The following is a 17,968-nucleotide window of genomic DNA, read 5'->3' on the forward strand; positions in this document are numbered from 1 at the left end:
GCAAAAAAAAATAATAATAAAAATTTTGTCCATGGAGGGTAATTATCTTAGTTACTAAGGGTGTAGCAATATACAGTGATTTACTGGTAAATTTCAATACAAAATGCTCGGAATGGTATATCATAGTACAAATATAAATATATTAGTATTCCATTTGTTTTCTTCACCTACATTAGGCCATCTGAAACTAGCTTCAAGCACACCATTGTCTTCTATTAGGCTTAGCATCATTACCAACATTGTAGCTTCTAAATATGAGTTCATGAAAAACCCAAGTGCAGAGAGTTACATCTGGAATAATTGTTCACTACAAAGAGAGGTTGGCACCAATACACTGGACAAAACTGTCGGTGTGTGTGATATGTGCAAAACTGATATCAAACACGCAGATGGTACGACAAACCTATTAACTCATTTATAGTGTTGCCACCCATCAGTGTACAACATTGTGAAACATCACTGGAACAACAGCTGAATGTTCCAGTAAAGACATACTTAATGTTTCTGGTAGGCAACCAATGATTGCAAGTATGCTAGATGCAAAGACTAAACAAAAATCTTCATCATCAAGAGCCACAGCTATCACTCATGCCATTCTCAGTTTCATCATTCATGACTTGCATCCACACAGTGTTGTGTCAAACAAGGAATTCCTAAACATGGCACGGGTGCTTGATCCGTGATATGTTGTACCATCTAGACAAGTCTTCTCTGAGAAAATTATTCCCAACGCAAGACTTATTAATGAGATAAATTATGATTACATGATTTTATACCTTATCATTCCTTATTCTGATTCTATTTGTATTGCAGTATATGAACCTTTTTAAATAACTTTATTTTCATTGATCAAAAGCTTTTTCTAATCAGGCAACATAATCTTGCAACTCTTCTGCAAAATTTTATTTCCTGCTATTAGACATTTTCACTCATGTTGATATCTTTGTTGTTTTCTAAATCATTGATGTAATTATTTTATTTATTGGTTGAAATAAAATGCAACATGGTTTTATTTTCCTGTTCAGATTTTTTAAATGAAAGGAAATTTCTAATTATTACAGTACAAAATAAAGAAAATTAACATTAGAATCATAAATCTTATCAATGACCAATAGGCATTGATATATATATATATATATATATATATATATATATATATATATATATATATACAAAATTCAAACATTATGTATAGCAATATACTGCAATGTCTTTTTCCTGGCAATACTCACACCTATTAGTTATTATTAATTATTCTCTCTTGAGGTTATCAAAATGAACAAATCTGTATTGTCATACAGAACATAGAGTAATGCAAGCTTAATACATGCAGTATATTACCCAGATATCAGACAGATGTCTAGATAAAATAACCTTTTAATAGTCCGACACTTCAAGAAATTATGACACTGTTAGGATAACAAAAGCTATGAACAAGAAAAAGAAGTAAAACTTACGTGATTTTAATATTTGCTGGCTAAACGTGAGTGTTTGTTTTTAACGGTTGGAAGAAAACATTTTGTTTAATTTTCTGAAATTTCTTACTTAGTTTGTCATGGTTGATTTGTCTAAAGAAAAGTGAAAAAGTACCTCACTAAATCTTGGTATTCTGACTGATGCATCTAGCCACATAATTCCCATATCTATGGGTCCATACTCCAGACATATGGTGGGCAAGAATCTGCTGTGATCTGGTTCAAACAGATACCTAGAAAAAAAAGATCATTGTTTGCTAATCTCCCTATTGTAAGACCACCATTCTGGTAATCAAAAGGTTTTCTTTAATGTGTGTGTGTGTGGGGGGGCCAAAATCATAAAATTACAAGCTTAATGAATGATGAGATGGCCTCTCATCAGGTGGTAGCATCTTTTTTGAGGGACCTTTTGGGTTAAAACAGTACTCCCTCATTATAATGCCATCCATGTGAGCAATAATACACCACCTTATTGTGAGACCACCTTATAATGATGTACATCACATGGTACTACCTCAGTATAATACTGTCCACTGGAGCAGTAGAATATACCATCTTACAATGAGAGCACCATATAATGAAATACATCACATGGTACTACCTCATTATAATACAGTCCACTGGAGCAGTAGAATATACCATCTTACAATGAGAGCATCATATAATGAAGGACATCACATGGTAATACCTCATTATAATACTGCCCACTGGAGCAGTAAAATATACCATCTTACAATGAGAGCACCATATAATGAAGTACATCACATGGTACTACCTCATTATAATACAGTCCACTGGAGCAGTAGAATATACCATCTTACAATGAGAGCATCATATCATGAAGTACATCACATGCTACTACCTCATTATAATACAGTCCACTGGAGCAGTAGAATATACCATCTTACAATGAGAGCATCATATAATGAAGTACATCACATGGTACTACCTCATTATAATACTGCCCACTGGAGCAGTAGAATATACCATCTTACAATGAGAGCACCATATAATGAAGTACAAGATATATTATTCCCTCACTACAATGCCATCCATGGAATCAACAGAGTATTCTATAATATAGTGACATCACCTTATTATGAAGTACATGATACATATAATTTTCTATTACTTTACAAAATACATGCAAATGATCATCTTACAATCAAGGACTTATAATAAAGAAATGGTGATAATTTTTTTATAAAAGTCCTGATGCTGTTTTCTGCGCATTACCACCAAAATGTTATCCCACATTTAAAACTATCCGAGCGAAGTTTAAACAGCAACAAAACAAAATAATGCATGACCAATAACAATTTCAGGGTTCTGCATAGGATTTTGAAAGTTACAGTCCAGGAGTTTTTCTATGGAAAAAGATGCAGTCACAGTCCTAAAACTAGGAGTCCCAGTCCCCATGCAATAATTCAGAAAATGTGTGTATTGCTTTACCAACCAATGTATATGTGATCAGATTGCTAATGCTAATTCATTGTGAAATATTTTGTATTATAATAAACTACGGTAACTATCATAACCTTGATTGTGATGTTACAACTACAACAATTCTCAGTGTGGGGGCCCCGAGTGGCCGAGTGGTCTAAAGCGCTGTCCGTTATGGATCACTGCCATCTCGCCTCTGTCTGCGTGGGTTCGAGTCTCGGATTCAGCCTATGTGGGTATGTAAGAAAGCTTGCCAGTAGCTTCTGATGGGTCGGTGGTTCTTTCCGGGGTTTCCCGGGTTCTTCCTCCACCATTAATACTGGCCACCATGTATAGCCTATCGCATGCTGAAAAATGGCGTTAAACCCTAAAACAACAACAACAATTCTCAGTGCCTTTGTCTTTCCATTTTTTATTTCTTTGTGCACCTATCAAGGAAGAGATTACACATTCTTTTCTAAAATAATTTTTTTTTAATTAGCTTAATTCCATCTCAAATAAAAAAAAATCCAAGACACTGAAAGAAGAAACCAATTACCATATTCCATTTACTTTCTTCAGTTCATCTTTAAGCAATACAGCATACAACATTCACTTTTCTCTAAATATGGTAAACAATAAAATGTGAGTGTTCCAAACATCATGTAAGGATTTATATTAAAAACTGTGCTGAGTAAAGTTTATCAAAGAGAAATGTCAAAGCCAACACATGTGCAATTAGTCATCTGTTCAAAATGTTTGTTATGCATTGACATTCATTTAACAGGTGTCTTAATTTCCTTGTCTGCTAAGATTTAATGTATACAGCTTCACCAAATCCCATTACAATTGCTTCAACTTTTTTTGATAGCTCACACACTAAATGACTGATACTTGCTTCACTGAAACAGATCAAATAAAAGAGAATTTTATTAATAAAAAAACTGTTTACTGAGGTCCTCGGTTGTTAGAATTTTCATGCATCCAAATGAGAAAAGAATGCATCCCACAGAACCCTGAAGTTTCTTGCTCAATCCAACATTCTATGATTAATTTTTTGTCTGCAACAAAATAATGCTTCCCAAAAAATGAAAAATCATTCTTATCATCAATATAAAACAGTATTATAAAGGAAAGTGAAAGGAGGTGGTCAATCATTGTAAGCTAAATATAATTCTAATCTTGACAGACAGAACAAAGTGACCTATCATATGATTTAAAGATAAAATTCTCGTTTTTTGCTCTTTTTGCGCTACCTTGTAGCTACAGGAACACCATTCTTAACGAATACAACTGTGGACATTTCCTTCCCAAAATGTGTCACCAGGACTCCAAACATGTCACCTGAAAAAAAGATGTTCATTAAAACTTCAGATACCACTGTTCATAATCAGTGCCAGTCCAAGATTCCAAAATAAGTCACTCTGTAATGAGACAATCTAAGTTAGATATATTGTCTATGAGTAATTCTGAGTATGTACATTTTCTTTATTAGCTGTCAGAGCTTTCAATTAATGTCATCAACTGGAAAATAATTGTCTCCAGCACACACAGGCTTTTTAATTTTGACAAAACTACTTACACACAATAGCAGTAAGTCTGACACATGTACAAAATGATACTAACAGCTGCCTCACTTGGTTAGAGCATCCGCCTCGGATGCGAGAGGTCATGGGTTTGAGCCCCGGCAGAATCATACCAAAGACTTACAAAAATGGTACTAATGGCTGCCTCGCTTAGCACTCAGCATTAAGAGGTTACTGTTAGGACTGGTTGGCCTGGTGTTAGGATAATGTTACTGGGTGGGACATCATGCTACATGTCTGCGGCATGAAGCCCTAGTGCTAGACATCACTATAAACTGCAACACTGCAGACATCGTAGCAATGTGACTGAAAAATTGTTAAAGCTACGTTAAAAATCCAAATCACATCACATCACATCTGACACATGTTGCTCTCATGGACAGTGGTGAATTTCTGAAAATCCACATGGTCCTGATTGCTACATAGATCAAAGGAATTATCATTTGCTTTGGCTTGCTCTGCTGAATGGCATAAACAATGATCTACAAGTATATCACCTGTTTTGACAATGGTAAATCTCAATCAGAGATAGTGTTTTAAAACTAAATACAAGACTGCTACTGTAGTGATAGTAACAAGGAAATTTGGTGAAAGTTTGTGCTACCACTGTAAGGTCACAAAATTTAACAGTAATGAAATCTGACTGTGACAATAAAGAAAAGTTACTGGGCTTACATCAAGAGTAACCAAGTTGCCTTGACCTATCTCAAAGAGCATAAGAATAAGAGTGAAGAAAAAGGAGTTAAAATCTAAAAGTGACCTTCATCTTACAGATGAAACTATGACTGTGATATGAGGAACCATCAAACTGAAAAGCATGTGTAAAATGTTTCATCCATCAAACAGATATTTTGAAAGCTTAAAATATCAACATGACCTTCACCTTGAGCATATGACCTCCAACATGTAATACAACAGATCTTCCAGCAACAATATCTAAGTATATCAAGTTTTATCCATTTATCTTAAATAGCTCTTAAGTTAGAAAGCAAAATGGCAAATGTGAATGAAAATTAAAATATTGGCCTGTGACCTTAACCTTGAATATAGGAACCACAACATGGTATGTGACACCTTTTTGTGATGATATAATGTTACACAAAGTTTTGTCCCTTCATTTCAAATGTCTCTAACATCTGAAAATGGATGTTACATAATTCCAGAAAATTACAGATTTTCTTTTGTCCATGTTAATACAGTATGATGTGCACTGGACTCTAGAATCTCACCAAAATACTCCATTATATAATACAAATTTTTTTTTCTCATTTGCAACAAGCACATAATTGTAAACAGTTAGCAAGAGAAATTTATACTCCTACATACTTATACTACCTATACATGTAACATGTAATCAATGAGTGGTTCATAAAATCTCATTTACATACATACATACCATGATGGATGCATGCATGCATCCATCCATCCATCACTACCTACCTACCTAATTACCTACCTCCATCAATCCACCCATCCATCCACATCCATCCATCCATCCATCCATCCATACATATGCCTATAATGAATCTGCAATATTGTGATTACCATTATTTGATTTCCTCTGCCATAATATGATACATACCATGCTCATAAAATTACGAAATTGATAAATAAATTATATGATGGACAAATCCACTTCTCACCAATTCCAAATTTCTCTCCCATTGTGTTGGCTGAACATTTATGTGATGTATAGCACTTTCCTGTGTCACTGTGGTAACCAACAGTATTGTTCCAATGGCCTGGACGGGCGTCATTATCAATATCTGGTCCAGCTATACCAATTGTTATTTTGCTATGGGGAGCTGAAGAAACAAAATACTGTCTGTTAAACCAAATTTATATATGCCTCTCTTTCTGGAGCCAATACACATGATACACAAATCCAAACTACAAAAGATTGAAAAAGTTCAAAATGGAACAGACTAATGTATTAAAAAAACAAACTGCAAGTGTGACAGACATGCAAAACAAATTCAACTGTCCATATGCAGAGATCTACATTGTTTATGATCTATGAAACTTATAAATAATCCCTCTAAAATCTTATAAAATACAACCTACCATATATACTTCCTTATAATTCAAGTCAAACTAACAAACTGCACAGACCCAGATCTGCCATCACTTGATGTGATGGCAGATCTGGATCTGTGTAGTTTGCAGTTTGTAATCATGTATCATATATACTTGCTTATAAGTCAAGTCAAACTAACAAACTGCACCAACCCAGATCAGCCAGCACATTATACGATGGCAGATCTGGGTATGTGCAGTTTACAGTTTGTAATCATGTACCGTATATACTAGCTTATAAGTCGAGTCAAACTACAAACAATGAAGATCTTAATCTGTCATAGCATAATGCACATGTGTACCATGGTATATGCTGTTTGTTCTAATGATTACTCTTAAAAAATGCACAGATCCATACCTCCAAGCACATTATGCCATAGCAGATCTAAGTCTGTCAAGTTAATAGTTGGACTTGACTTATAAGCAAGTATATGTAGTACTAATAGAGTCTACATTGGTCATGATCTACCAAACTGCACATAAACTTGTGAATACACCCCACCCCCTGTAAGAGATAACCTACCATTATGACCAGATACATACAATTTTTTCCTCTGTGTGCAATCAAATTATAACCAGTTATTATAAATACGAGTATTAGCTTATACTCTTGGCAATAAAACAGACTCCTGCAGTTTATCATTTTATGCTTTTGTTCTAGTTTCTTGTCTCTTCTTTTATTCTAACACTTAAGATTATCATACTTTCCAGTAACTATTTTGCATTTACTATTTTTTGTCTTTTACTAGTATCAGAAATGTAACTGAACAAAATCATTGAGAGGGGTGTTGCAGTACTGATAGATACATAACTTTTTAAGATTGCAAGTAAGCTGGCTTAATAAAGCAAACATAGTTGTTCATTTCATTTAAACTAATCACTGAAATTAATCTGCTCCATCTCTTAAATTCAATCTATGATAGATTTATGAATACAAATATTGTCATTATGATCAACAGCAGCAGTGCCACCACCATGAATAATAATAATAGGGATCAACAAGTCAGATTTGAATCAAAAGTCTCATTTAGTTTTGTTATTTCTTTCTATACAAGACAGAAAGGAGACTGTTTTATACCTTTTATACAAACTAAAAAAGAAAATATTTATGACTAAATCATCAATAATAATTTCTTTATATTCTATTTTCCTATATGCTGTTTACTATATGCATAAACAATGTCAATAAAATTAAATACAAAAATTGGAAAAATACTGAAGATTTAGAAATAACTTTTGTTGACACCTACTGCCATTCTTATTATTTTATCTGCCTATTAGCAATCCATAAAACATGATACTTCAGACTTCAAAAGGTGTCCTTAAAATTTTTTTGAGGAAGTGAAGTACAGTATATGTTTATGATTTTTTATAATTAAGAACTATAGTAAAATATATCTTAATAGATTCTTCTACACAAAATACATATTCATGAAAGAAACCATTTATAAGCCAATTTCCTTCATTTCACTTAAGATTCAACATCATTATATAAGGCAACTCTCGGTGGGGGGGGGGGTCCTATGAGTCTCTATTACAGACAGGTTCATTGTTCATTTCCAAACAATTTTACATAATGAATCTTACACATAGATCTGATTTGAGCAAAGTAGTATGAATGATTCTTTGATAGTGGCTTCATATACTGCAGGAAATTACTGGTCTCTGAGTGCTGCTTGAGCAGAACATCTGTGATTAGTCCTGGTATCGGCTGACTGTTGTCAAACAAGATGTCACCTGCACAGCGAAATAATTCAGTCATGTTGACCAGTATGATCTTTCAGGCTGATGACATTATTCAGCTTTGCATCCTCTCTAAAAAAAAAGAAACATTTAGGATTTGAAATTTTTACCTGCACTGGAGCCAAACTTGCTGCCCAATATGTTTGTTTTGCTAACTGCGCTAAAAACAACAGTTTGATCCAAGACCTAATGTGACTGGATAGTGTAATAGATAACAGACCTATTTCTTTGCACAATACCCAAAGAAAAGAAACAGTTTGACCCCAAATTCATGGTGAGTGGACAGTTTGTAATAGAAGAGATGATAAAAAGTCAATTCTTCCCCACACAGAGACAGGAACGTTCGTAACTTAAAATCTAGCACAGACTTTTGTTGATATTTGCAAAGTGAAACAACTTTTAGCTGGCTGTATGAAACACCCAAATCCACCTAATCTACCCAAATATACAATTGATATACTTTATATACAATGCAGATATTCCTCATGTATCATGTATTACAAAAAAATATTGGAACAGCTTATAAGTTGCAGTAGATGGGTTAAATTTTCTATGCAGTTTTTATTGATGACTTCTTGGAGAAAAACCAAAGCATGTCTTGAAATGAAAATGAAACTGAATGACAAATTAAAAAAAAATTAAATAAGGTGCATACATTCAGTTGGCAGAATTCAGTGGAAGAGTGTCGATACAGGCTGCCAAGTGTGAGAGATATTCCTAAACTTTGACTACTCATTCTGATGTCAACCTACATAAGAAAATGCTACATAAGGCCGTTATTTGGGTCGTAAGACATAGCACTAAAACAAAAATAACATGTCTATGTCTTACATTGTAGGACTGATCCTGACCCAAAACCTGAACCAGACAGACGGATGGACAATGGTGACACTATGAATCAACACATTAATGACAGAAAATGAGAAAAACATTTCCTTTTTTGAACTAATATTTACAAATGACATGGCTGTGAACCTAGCAGTTCTCAAACAAACACCTATCGCCTGATCGCATACCACTTGCTCCAGTTTCGTTTTCATCGCGAAAATTTAAAAGTGGAGTTACCCTCACAATTTAAAAGTGGATTTACCATCACAAAATTGTTAATATATAGATAAATGTTTTTAAAAATTACATGAAGCTTGCGTAGATTATCAGGTGTCAATTATCATAAAATCGGTTAAAGTGTTGTTAACATAATCACGGAAGTTTACAACCATCTATGCATTCGGAGCCTCTTTCAAGTTATTGTTCACCATCGAATAGCTGCTCTAGTGTGAATATAATGTGTGTTCATGCATCTTGATGCTTCGTATGCCACATGTTTAAAAATACAGCAAGAACAGATTTATTGCGGATGAGACACATCAGGAAAAAAAATGGGATTGCAAACGAAACGTTAACAAACATAATTCCTTTTTAGATTTACTATGAAGAGATTACATTAAGATCATGAGATTTAGTAGTCATACAATGTAAGACACAGCACGTTATTTTTGTTTTAGTGCTATGTCCCTGACGCCCAAAACATAAATATCAGCGCCAAGGTTTTACATATAGGACTATAGCAATAGTTATGCTTAATATATTAATGTAGGAATAAGTACTATATCAATATTTTTTCAAGACTGTTTACTTTAAATACAGTTTTAAAAAGCATGTTGCATATTACAAACAAGATTCAACCAAAGAAACTATTTGAAAAGAATTCCTAGGAATCTTTTTATTGTTATCATTTGCAGAGAATTGGAACTACCTTAAACACAAAACCAAATCCAACAAGCCAGATTTATAACAAAAATATCTTCTTACATGTCTGAGATAACATGTTCACAAGAGTATATGCTGTACAAATGTCTTTGTCATGGTCTTTCACCTTGAACCTGAAAATCATTGAACTTGTCTCACTGTCAAGGTATATATAAGTGCCAAGTTTGGTTAAATCTATAATCAAGATTTACAAAAAAATAAAAGACAAAAGTGATTTAAGGGACATAATTCAAGGTATTCATATATCTACAAACGGATTGATAATATCCATTCATACTTGTGTTACCATATTCACAGGTCAGTACAGCTAAAAAACCAGACTCAATACTTTTGACCTTACACTCAATATCAGGGTGCTGACTATCAACTTGTTCATTTGAATGCAATCAAATGCAAAGTCCTTTAATACTGACATACAGTATATATGTACAAGTCATTTTGTGTTTCATAAGCTCTGTACTTGATCCCAGTGTCAATTAGATCTGGTTTTCAAAACTACTTCACAAAAGTTTGGATGTGTCGCAGGTCAGAACTGCACCATTTTCATTACGAACCAATTAAATATTGCAAGTACAATAATGTTTTATTGAAAACCTATGGCAATGCCATACTTCATGCAAGAGTAGTAATAACATGGTTTTCAAAATGGTCACTAAGATACCTAATAGACTGGTTTTCAGTCAGAACTAGCTACACATTGTTATAATAGTGTTAAAGTGAAAATCTATTGTCAATAAGATTGATCAGAAGTAGCCACACACTATATGTACTCGCTTATAAGTTGTGTCTAACGGCAAATTGCACAGACTCAGATCTTCCATCACCTAATGCCCCAGAAAATCTGGGTCTATGCAGTTTGTTAGGAGTAACCAGAAGAACAAACAAAATATAACCTCTTATGCAGGCACATTATGCTATGGCTGATCAGGAGTTCTGTTATTTGCCATTTGACTAGATTTATAAGTGAGTACATACGTTAAAGAATTTCAGGCTGTCCATTGCCACAGCCAATTTGGATGTAGATCAGTATTGTTTTAACACAGAAACCAGTTTGTTTGTTTGTTTTTTAAATGCTGGTATGGTCATCCATTTAAGAGAAGTAGTTGAAATGTTGCAAATTTTGGGAAGTCACATTTGCACCATTTTCATTTAGGACCATCTACGAATAGCGAGAAGTATTTTAGGGACAACACAATTTTGATATGACCATCCCATTAAGTGGAGTAGTGATAACAAGAATATCGGTTGATCACCATTGATCAGCACCATTTTTTCTTAGAATCAAATAGATATTGTACGAATTTCTTAAAGTAAACTCCATGTCTATAGAACCATCTATTTAAATAAAGTAGTTGTAACAAGATATTGGTCATAATATGGGTCTGATTGGAACCACTTTAATTTAAAACCAGCTATCATAATATGGGTCTGATTGGAACCACATTAATTTAAAACCAACTATCATAATATGGGTCTGATTGGAACCACTTTAATTTAAAACCAGCTATCATAATATGGGTCTGATTGGAACCACATTAATTTAAAACCAACCATCATAATATGGGTCTGATTGGAACCACTTTAATTTAAAACCAACTGTCATAATATGGGTTTGATTGGAACCACTTTAATTTAAAATCAGCTATCATAATATGGGTCTGATTGGAACCACTTTAATTTAAAACCAACCGTCATAATATGGGTCTGATTGGAACCACTTTAATTTAAAACCAACTGTCATAATATGGGTCTGATTGGAACCACTTTAATTTAAAACCAACTATCATAATATGGGTCTGATTGGAACCACTTTAATTTAAAACCAACTATCATAATATGGGTCTGATTGGAACCACTTTAATTTAAAACCAACCATCATAATATGGGTCTGATTGGAACCATTTTAATTTAAAACCAACCATCATAATATGGGTCTGATTGGAACCACTTTAATTTAAAAACAAATCGAAAGAAGTTTTTATGGGAAAACCTCACATACAACAACTATAATTTTTGGAGAAATCATGAAATATAAGATTTAAATGATGGCCGTGAAATTTTCATTTAGGACAAACTAGAAATTATTAGAAGTCTGGCTTGCAATCTATGAGGTAACATTTTCATTTAAGATGAACCAGATGTCTTAAAATATCTTTAAGTGAAAACCGCATGTCAATAATGTCATCCATTAAGGAGTATCATTAACAAGATTTTCAAGATAGCTGCCATAGCAATCATATTTGATTTCAGATTGGCATCATTTTAATTTGAATCCAACTAGACATCATAAGAAGTCTTTAAATGAAAACAATCCATATGTTGATATGACCATCCAATCAGGAGGAGTAGTGATAACAATATTTTCAACATTCTGGTTGCCCCAGGGGTACCATTTACATCTAGGACAAACTAGACAGTCTTAGTGGATTTTTTGTGTGCAAACCCCTTGTCAAAAATCTGTTCCTTCAAGGAGAAGTAAGGATAAGATTTTCAAGGTGATAATATCATTGGCTCTATTCGATGTCTGACAGGCAACATTTTCATTTTTCATTTAGAACTAATATAATATCAAAAGAAAAGATTGCAATAAAAAACCATCATCAATATAACTATCAATTGTGGAGAAGGTTTGATAACAGATTTAAAGAATGGCCACAACGGTTATATTATTGAAGGTCAGATTAGAACCATTTCTATTTAGAACCAAGTGACATTGTAAGAAGTCTTATTGGATGTCTGTTAGGCATCATTTTCATTAAGGTCCATCTTGGTATAATATGAAATCTTTTATTGAAAACCTCATGTTGATACATTCATCTATTCAGGAGTGGCTTCAGCAAGACCTTCAAGATGGTTTCTGTAGTGGCCATATTGGTCAGATTTTATGTCAGACCAAATAAACATGATGAGAAATATTTAAGTAAAATCCCAAATGTCAGTAAGACTAATCATTCAGGAGGAGTAGTGACAATAAGAATTTCAACCCTGTTGGCTCTGTTGGATGACTGAGAAGCACCATTTTCATTTGGCACCAGAAGGTGTCTCAACAATTTTAAGTGCAAGCCCTCCAGGCAGTTTTGAATCACATGTGAAAAGTAGTCAGAGATTAGGAAATATTTAATACTAAAATTTGGAAATAAATTTGGTCTCGGTCTTAAAAGTTTTCTAAATTAATGATCATGTCTCAGGCTTTTCATAGATCTGCCAGTGTGAAGATGATATATTTCATTTATGATGCAAGCTAAATAATAAATAGCAACCTTAGTTTCAGTAACAGATTCTGATAAAATAGAGAGACCTGAGATGGAATGAAATATGTATGTCGCTTCTCAGTGATCTTGTTAACTATCAATGGAATATGCATTGCATAAGTTATAAATACATATAATGTGAATACTTGCTTATAAGATGAGTCCAACTGTAAACTGCACAGACCCAGATCTGCTGTCACAAAATGTTCTGGCTGATCTGGGCCAGTGCAGTTTGTTAGTAATAATCAATAGAACTAACAGCACACATCCTGATTTGGAGGTACATTATGTTACGACGGATCAGGATTTTTGTTGTTTTAAGTTTGACTCAACTTACAAGCGCACATATACAGTAATTTGTACTAATCAGATTTCAGAATGACCACACAATTGACATATTGTTATACAGTATATAAATTGTATCCAGCAAAGACGTGGGCTATAGGTTATACCTGGCACACACACAAAAAAATGCCCCAAAAATAAAACCTACACAATCTTCCAAACCAAACCATAGTGAGTGCATGGTATGAGTTATCTCCACTTGACCTTTCTCAGCATTGACACAATTTCTGGTCTTTCTCCCTTTGACCACCTATATTGCAATATTTAAATTTACAAATAACTATGTGAAGGGTGTTACCATGCATGCTCACTTATAAGTTTAGTCAAATTGCAAACTAAAAATATCTTTATCTGCAAACATCAAATGCCCTAATCTGCAAACAACAAAGATTCTGATCTGCCAAGCATATTATGCCAGCAGATCAGGGTCTCTGTTGTTTATTCTTCTGATTACTAGTAATGAACTGCACAAACACAGATCTGCTGCACATTCTGCAATGGCAAATCTGGGTCTGTACAGTTTGCAGTTGGACTCATGAGTATATACAGTACTTCAAAACAACACATGACCCGATGACTTGACTGGGTTTGACCTCCATCAGTGTTTCTACCACTGTGTCACATGTACGTGGTATGTTAACTTTTGTATTAAAAGATACGCTGTAAAATCTCAAGTTTTTCTTTATTGAATGTAGCAGAAATTAATTGTTTTAAATTTTTCCATAGTAGTTTTGCTAAATATCACCCTTAATATGAAGAGAAAAAAAAATCAGGGTCATTATTACTGGAAAATATTCTATGTATATTTTGTGGATATACACATGAGCAATTGATTCATACACAAACTAATCTCAAAACATTATTGACTTTGCAAGATAAACAAAAAAAGGACATTCTCATTCAGATATTTATCTTGCTTTTGAAATTACCATTGATGTTTCATATAGCAAGGTAATATTCAGATGGGGATAACTCATCAAGGAAAATTAAATCTGATACTGTTTGTGAGGCAGTTTCTCCTCTTTATAATTGCACATAACAATCTGCATAGAGCATAATGTGATTTATGATTATGTTTTTAAGATTAAATAAATACCATAATCTTTATAGGATACTGACTTCAGATTTAAAAACCATGATTAAGCTAGAAAACTGAAAATTTAAGTTGGCAAGTAAATTTTCCCATGGACAAATATCATATATACTCATTTGTAAGTCCAGTCAACTGCAAACAACAAAGATCCTGATCTGCTGTAGCATAATGTACCTGCAGATCGGGGTCTATTTTATTTGTTCTATCGATTCCTCCTAATAAACTGCACAGACCCATGTCTGCTGGCACATTATGCAGTTTACAGTTGGGCTTGTCTTATAAGCAAGCATATATGGTAAGTTTTCAAAAAAACGAATTGGAGGAATATATATTGAATCACCAGAGTATGTATATAGCCAGGGGAGGTGTGGCAGGTGTGATCCTAAATTTCATACAAATCAAATACTAAAACTGCCTACAGTCAAATATCCTCATAAAAATAGGTATCATATTTGTAACCAAAATCCATGTACTATCTTGACCTCAAAACTTTCTTTAAAAATTCTGCTTTTTGATAACACAGCTACCAAAAAAAAACTTCAGTTTTATGATCTCTTACTCATCTTTATAATCTGTGAATGCTTCAGTGGGTCCATTCACATATTTTTGTCACAGCAAATGATATCCCCAGCCTCGGGCATTTTCTGGCTTCACCAGTGTCCTTGTTACATACTGTATATATACTAACTTTTAAGACAAGTCAGACTTCAAGCAACATAGACACTGATCTGCCATAACATAATGCAATGATAGATCGTAGTCTATGTGGTTTGTTCTACTGATTACTTCTAACAAACTGCCGAAAGCCACATCTGCTGGCTGTTTATGCAACTGCAGATCTATGTCTATGAAGTTTGCAGACGGACCTGACCTATAAGTATGTACATACAGTACCACTGTAGTCATTTTCAAGAATACTCAAGTTGTTAGAAAATGCATCATTGTGAAATAAAAAAGATTCAGTTCTCAAGGACAAGTTTCATTCATCCAACTTTCATGAAAGTGACAGTGTCTTTCTTTAGAATCCAGTCTTTCTTAAGATCCAGATTTTACACGTTACAGATTTTTGTGTACTTGAATAAACATGCTTTTTATGTAATTCTTAAATTGTTCTTTGAAAATCAAAATTAGATTATTCAAATCTTTGTGTGTGTGTGTGTGTGTGTGTGATTTGGATTTTTAATGCAGCTAAAAATAATTTCAGTCATACTGCTACAATGTCTGCAGTGTGACAGTTTATAGGGATGTCTAGCATTGGGTCATCATGCTGCAGACATGTAATATGATGTCCCACCCAGTCACATTATCCTGACACTAAGCAGACCAGTCCTAACACTAACTTCTTAATGCTGAGCACCAAGCAAGGCAGCTGCTAGTACCATTTTTATAAGTCTTTGATATGATTTGGCTAGGATTCGAACCAGCAACCTCCTGTATCTGAGGTGGACACTCTAACCATTTAGGCGACTGGAGCGCTCTATTCAGGTCTAATTGCTGCACAGTGTATTGTGTACCTCTATGGACAAAATTTAGTGAATGTAAAAATACAAAAATAGAAACAAGTTATTGGTCTTTTAGTACTAGATCTTCCTAAATGGAATAGTACTACTACAATGTTTGTAGTTTAGAAGAATTAATGAATGAATTAAGAATTAATGTTTTCAACGATGATAAGAATATTCAGCATCTTGAAATATCTGTGGAACTAGGATATTCATTTCTTGTATTATAAATAGATGGAATGCAACAAATTACTCTTTATTGTCTTACAAATATTTTTCATAAAAATGACAGAAGCATTCAGTAGTTGTCTCTCTGTTTGTTCATATGACACCTGTTCTTTTAATATATAAAATATATTTACATTTTCATTTAGATGTATGGACCATGGAGTCTGATCAAAGATTTCTTATTTTGTCACACATCCACTACATATCTATGTCCAGTTTGTACAACATCAATTATGGTCCTATCAGTTAACTAGATCATTGGGTTATTTTTGCAATTTTAATGTGAACAGGTTTGAGTAAGACCTACAAAACTATTTTCAGTAGTTTTATGTTCCTGTACAAAATGGTGTGTACCCACATTTTAGGTCACCCTTCAATAGAATGGGTTAGTAATTTTTTGTTTGTTTTAACAGCACCTGTAACACATTGTTGGCTATATCAAGCCAAGGCAATGGGATCTGAGTGTCTTTCCCAAGACATGCTGAAGCAGCCAGCCTGGGCAAGTATCAAACATGTGACCCTTGAATTACAAGTCCAGTGCTCTACCACCTGAATCTATAGAACTGGGTATTCATATTGCTTTGGTTGCAAACTTTTTCTCCAGACATACAATGTATCTTTCATAAAAGACTTTTCACCCTTGATAGGGATCACATTATTTCTCCTACAATTAGCCCTGAGGGCCCTCCTTGTAAATGTGGTAAAAAGTAGGACTGGGCTTATGACTAGACCAGGGAAAATTTGGTAGAAATGTATGGATGGGCTCATCATCCAGCTTGGCTTTATATGATACATCACATCGTTATTGCAATGGAAATGCAACCATGTATGAGCTAAGTTCAACAATTCTAGAACCAAAGGGCTGTTCCATTAAAACATACATGGGACCCAGGGAAGGCACTTTTAAAGTGGGCTACTCACCCATAGATGCAATTTAGAATTTTCTTATCATTTTAATATGAACTCTGTGAAATCAAAGTACCCTGGCATATATTTTGTACAAAATGCCTTCCTGGGTACCATGCATATTTAAATGGAACAGCCCAAATCAAGTTTGTACATACTGCTGACCAGAAGTACAGTTAGAAGATTTAAGAGCTATTTTTTACCTTATAGAGAATTGGAAAATTTTGTTGTGGTAGATATTAACGTATATAAATATCTCCCTTGTTTTCATTGCATCTACTTGTATACTGTTCCGCTGTTCAGGTGTGTTCCCAAGTCACCAATTACATGTCTGCATGGATGTGAAAGAGCTAATATCTTTCATTACACACTGACAATTGCAATGCTACTTTTTCTATACAGAGATTTTAGGAAATGACTAAAAGTTTCATCAGATTTAGCTCTGTCATATAGTTCACCTTGAATGATGACATATAATGCAGGATGACATATAATGCAGGATGACATATAATGCACGATGTCCTATAATGAAGGATGACATATAATGCAGGATGTCATATAATGCAGGATG

General features: G+C 33.9%; 1 protein-coding gene across 1 annotated transcript in view; it reads right to left on the minus strand.

The window, feature by feature from the left end:
* LOC149786564 (uncharacterized) overlaps nucleotides 1-9,528 on the minus strand; it is a 54,164-nt gene extending 44,636 nt beyond the window's left edge. Inside the window, exons 1-5 of the mRNA XM_089977071.1 lie at nucleotides 9,438-9,528; nucleotides 8,147-8,374; nucleotides 6,127-6,288; nucleotides 4,154-4,241; nucleotides 1,591-1,708 (exon numbers count right to left, since the gene is read on the minus strand). Coding sequence (XP_089833197.1) covers nucleotides 1,591-1,708; nucleotides 4,154-4,241; nucleotides 6,127-6,288; nucleotides 8,147-8,321 — 543 coding nt within the window. The 5' untranslated portion in view covers nucleotides 8,322-8,374; nucleotides 9,438-9,528. The remainder of the gene's footprint in view (nucleotides 1-1,590; nucleotides 1,709-4,153; nucleotides 4,242-6,126; nucleotides 6,289-8,146; nucleotides 8,375-9,437) is intronic.
* Between the last annotated feature and the right edge of the window lie 8,440 nt (nucleotides 9,529-17,968).

Source organism: Sinohyriopsis cumingii, chromosome 12 (genome assembly GCF_028554795.1).
Source record: "Sinohyriopsis cumingii isolate HCF-2022 chromosome 12, ASM2855479v2, whole genome shotgun sequence".
In the NCBI taxonomy this organism is placed as follows: Eukaryota; Metazoa; Mollusca; class Bivalvia; order Unionida; family Unionidae; genus Sinohyriopsis; species Sinohyriopsis cumingii.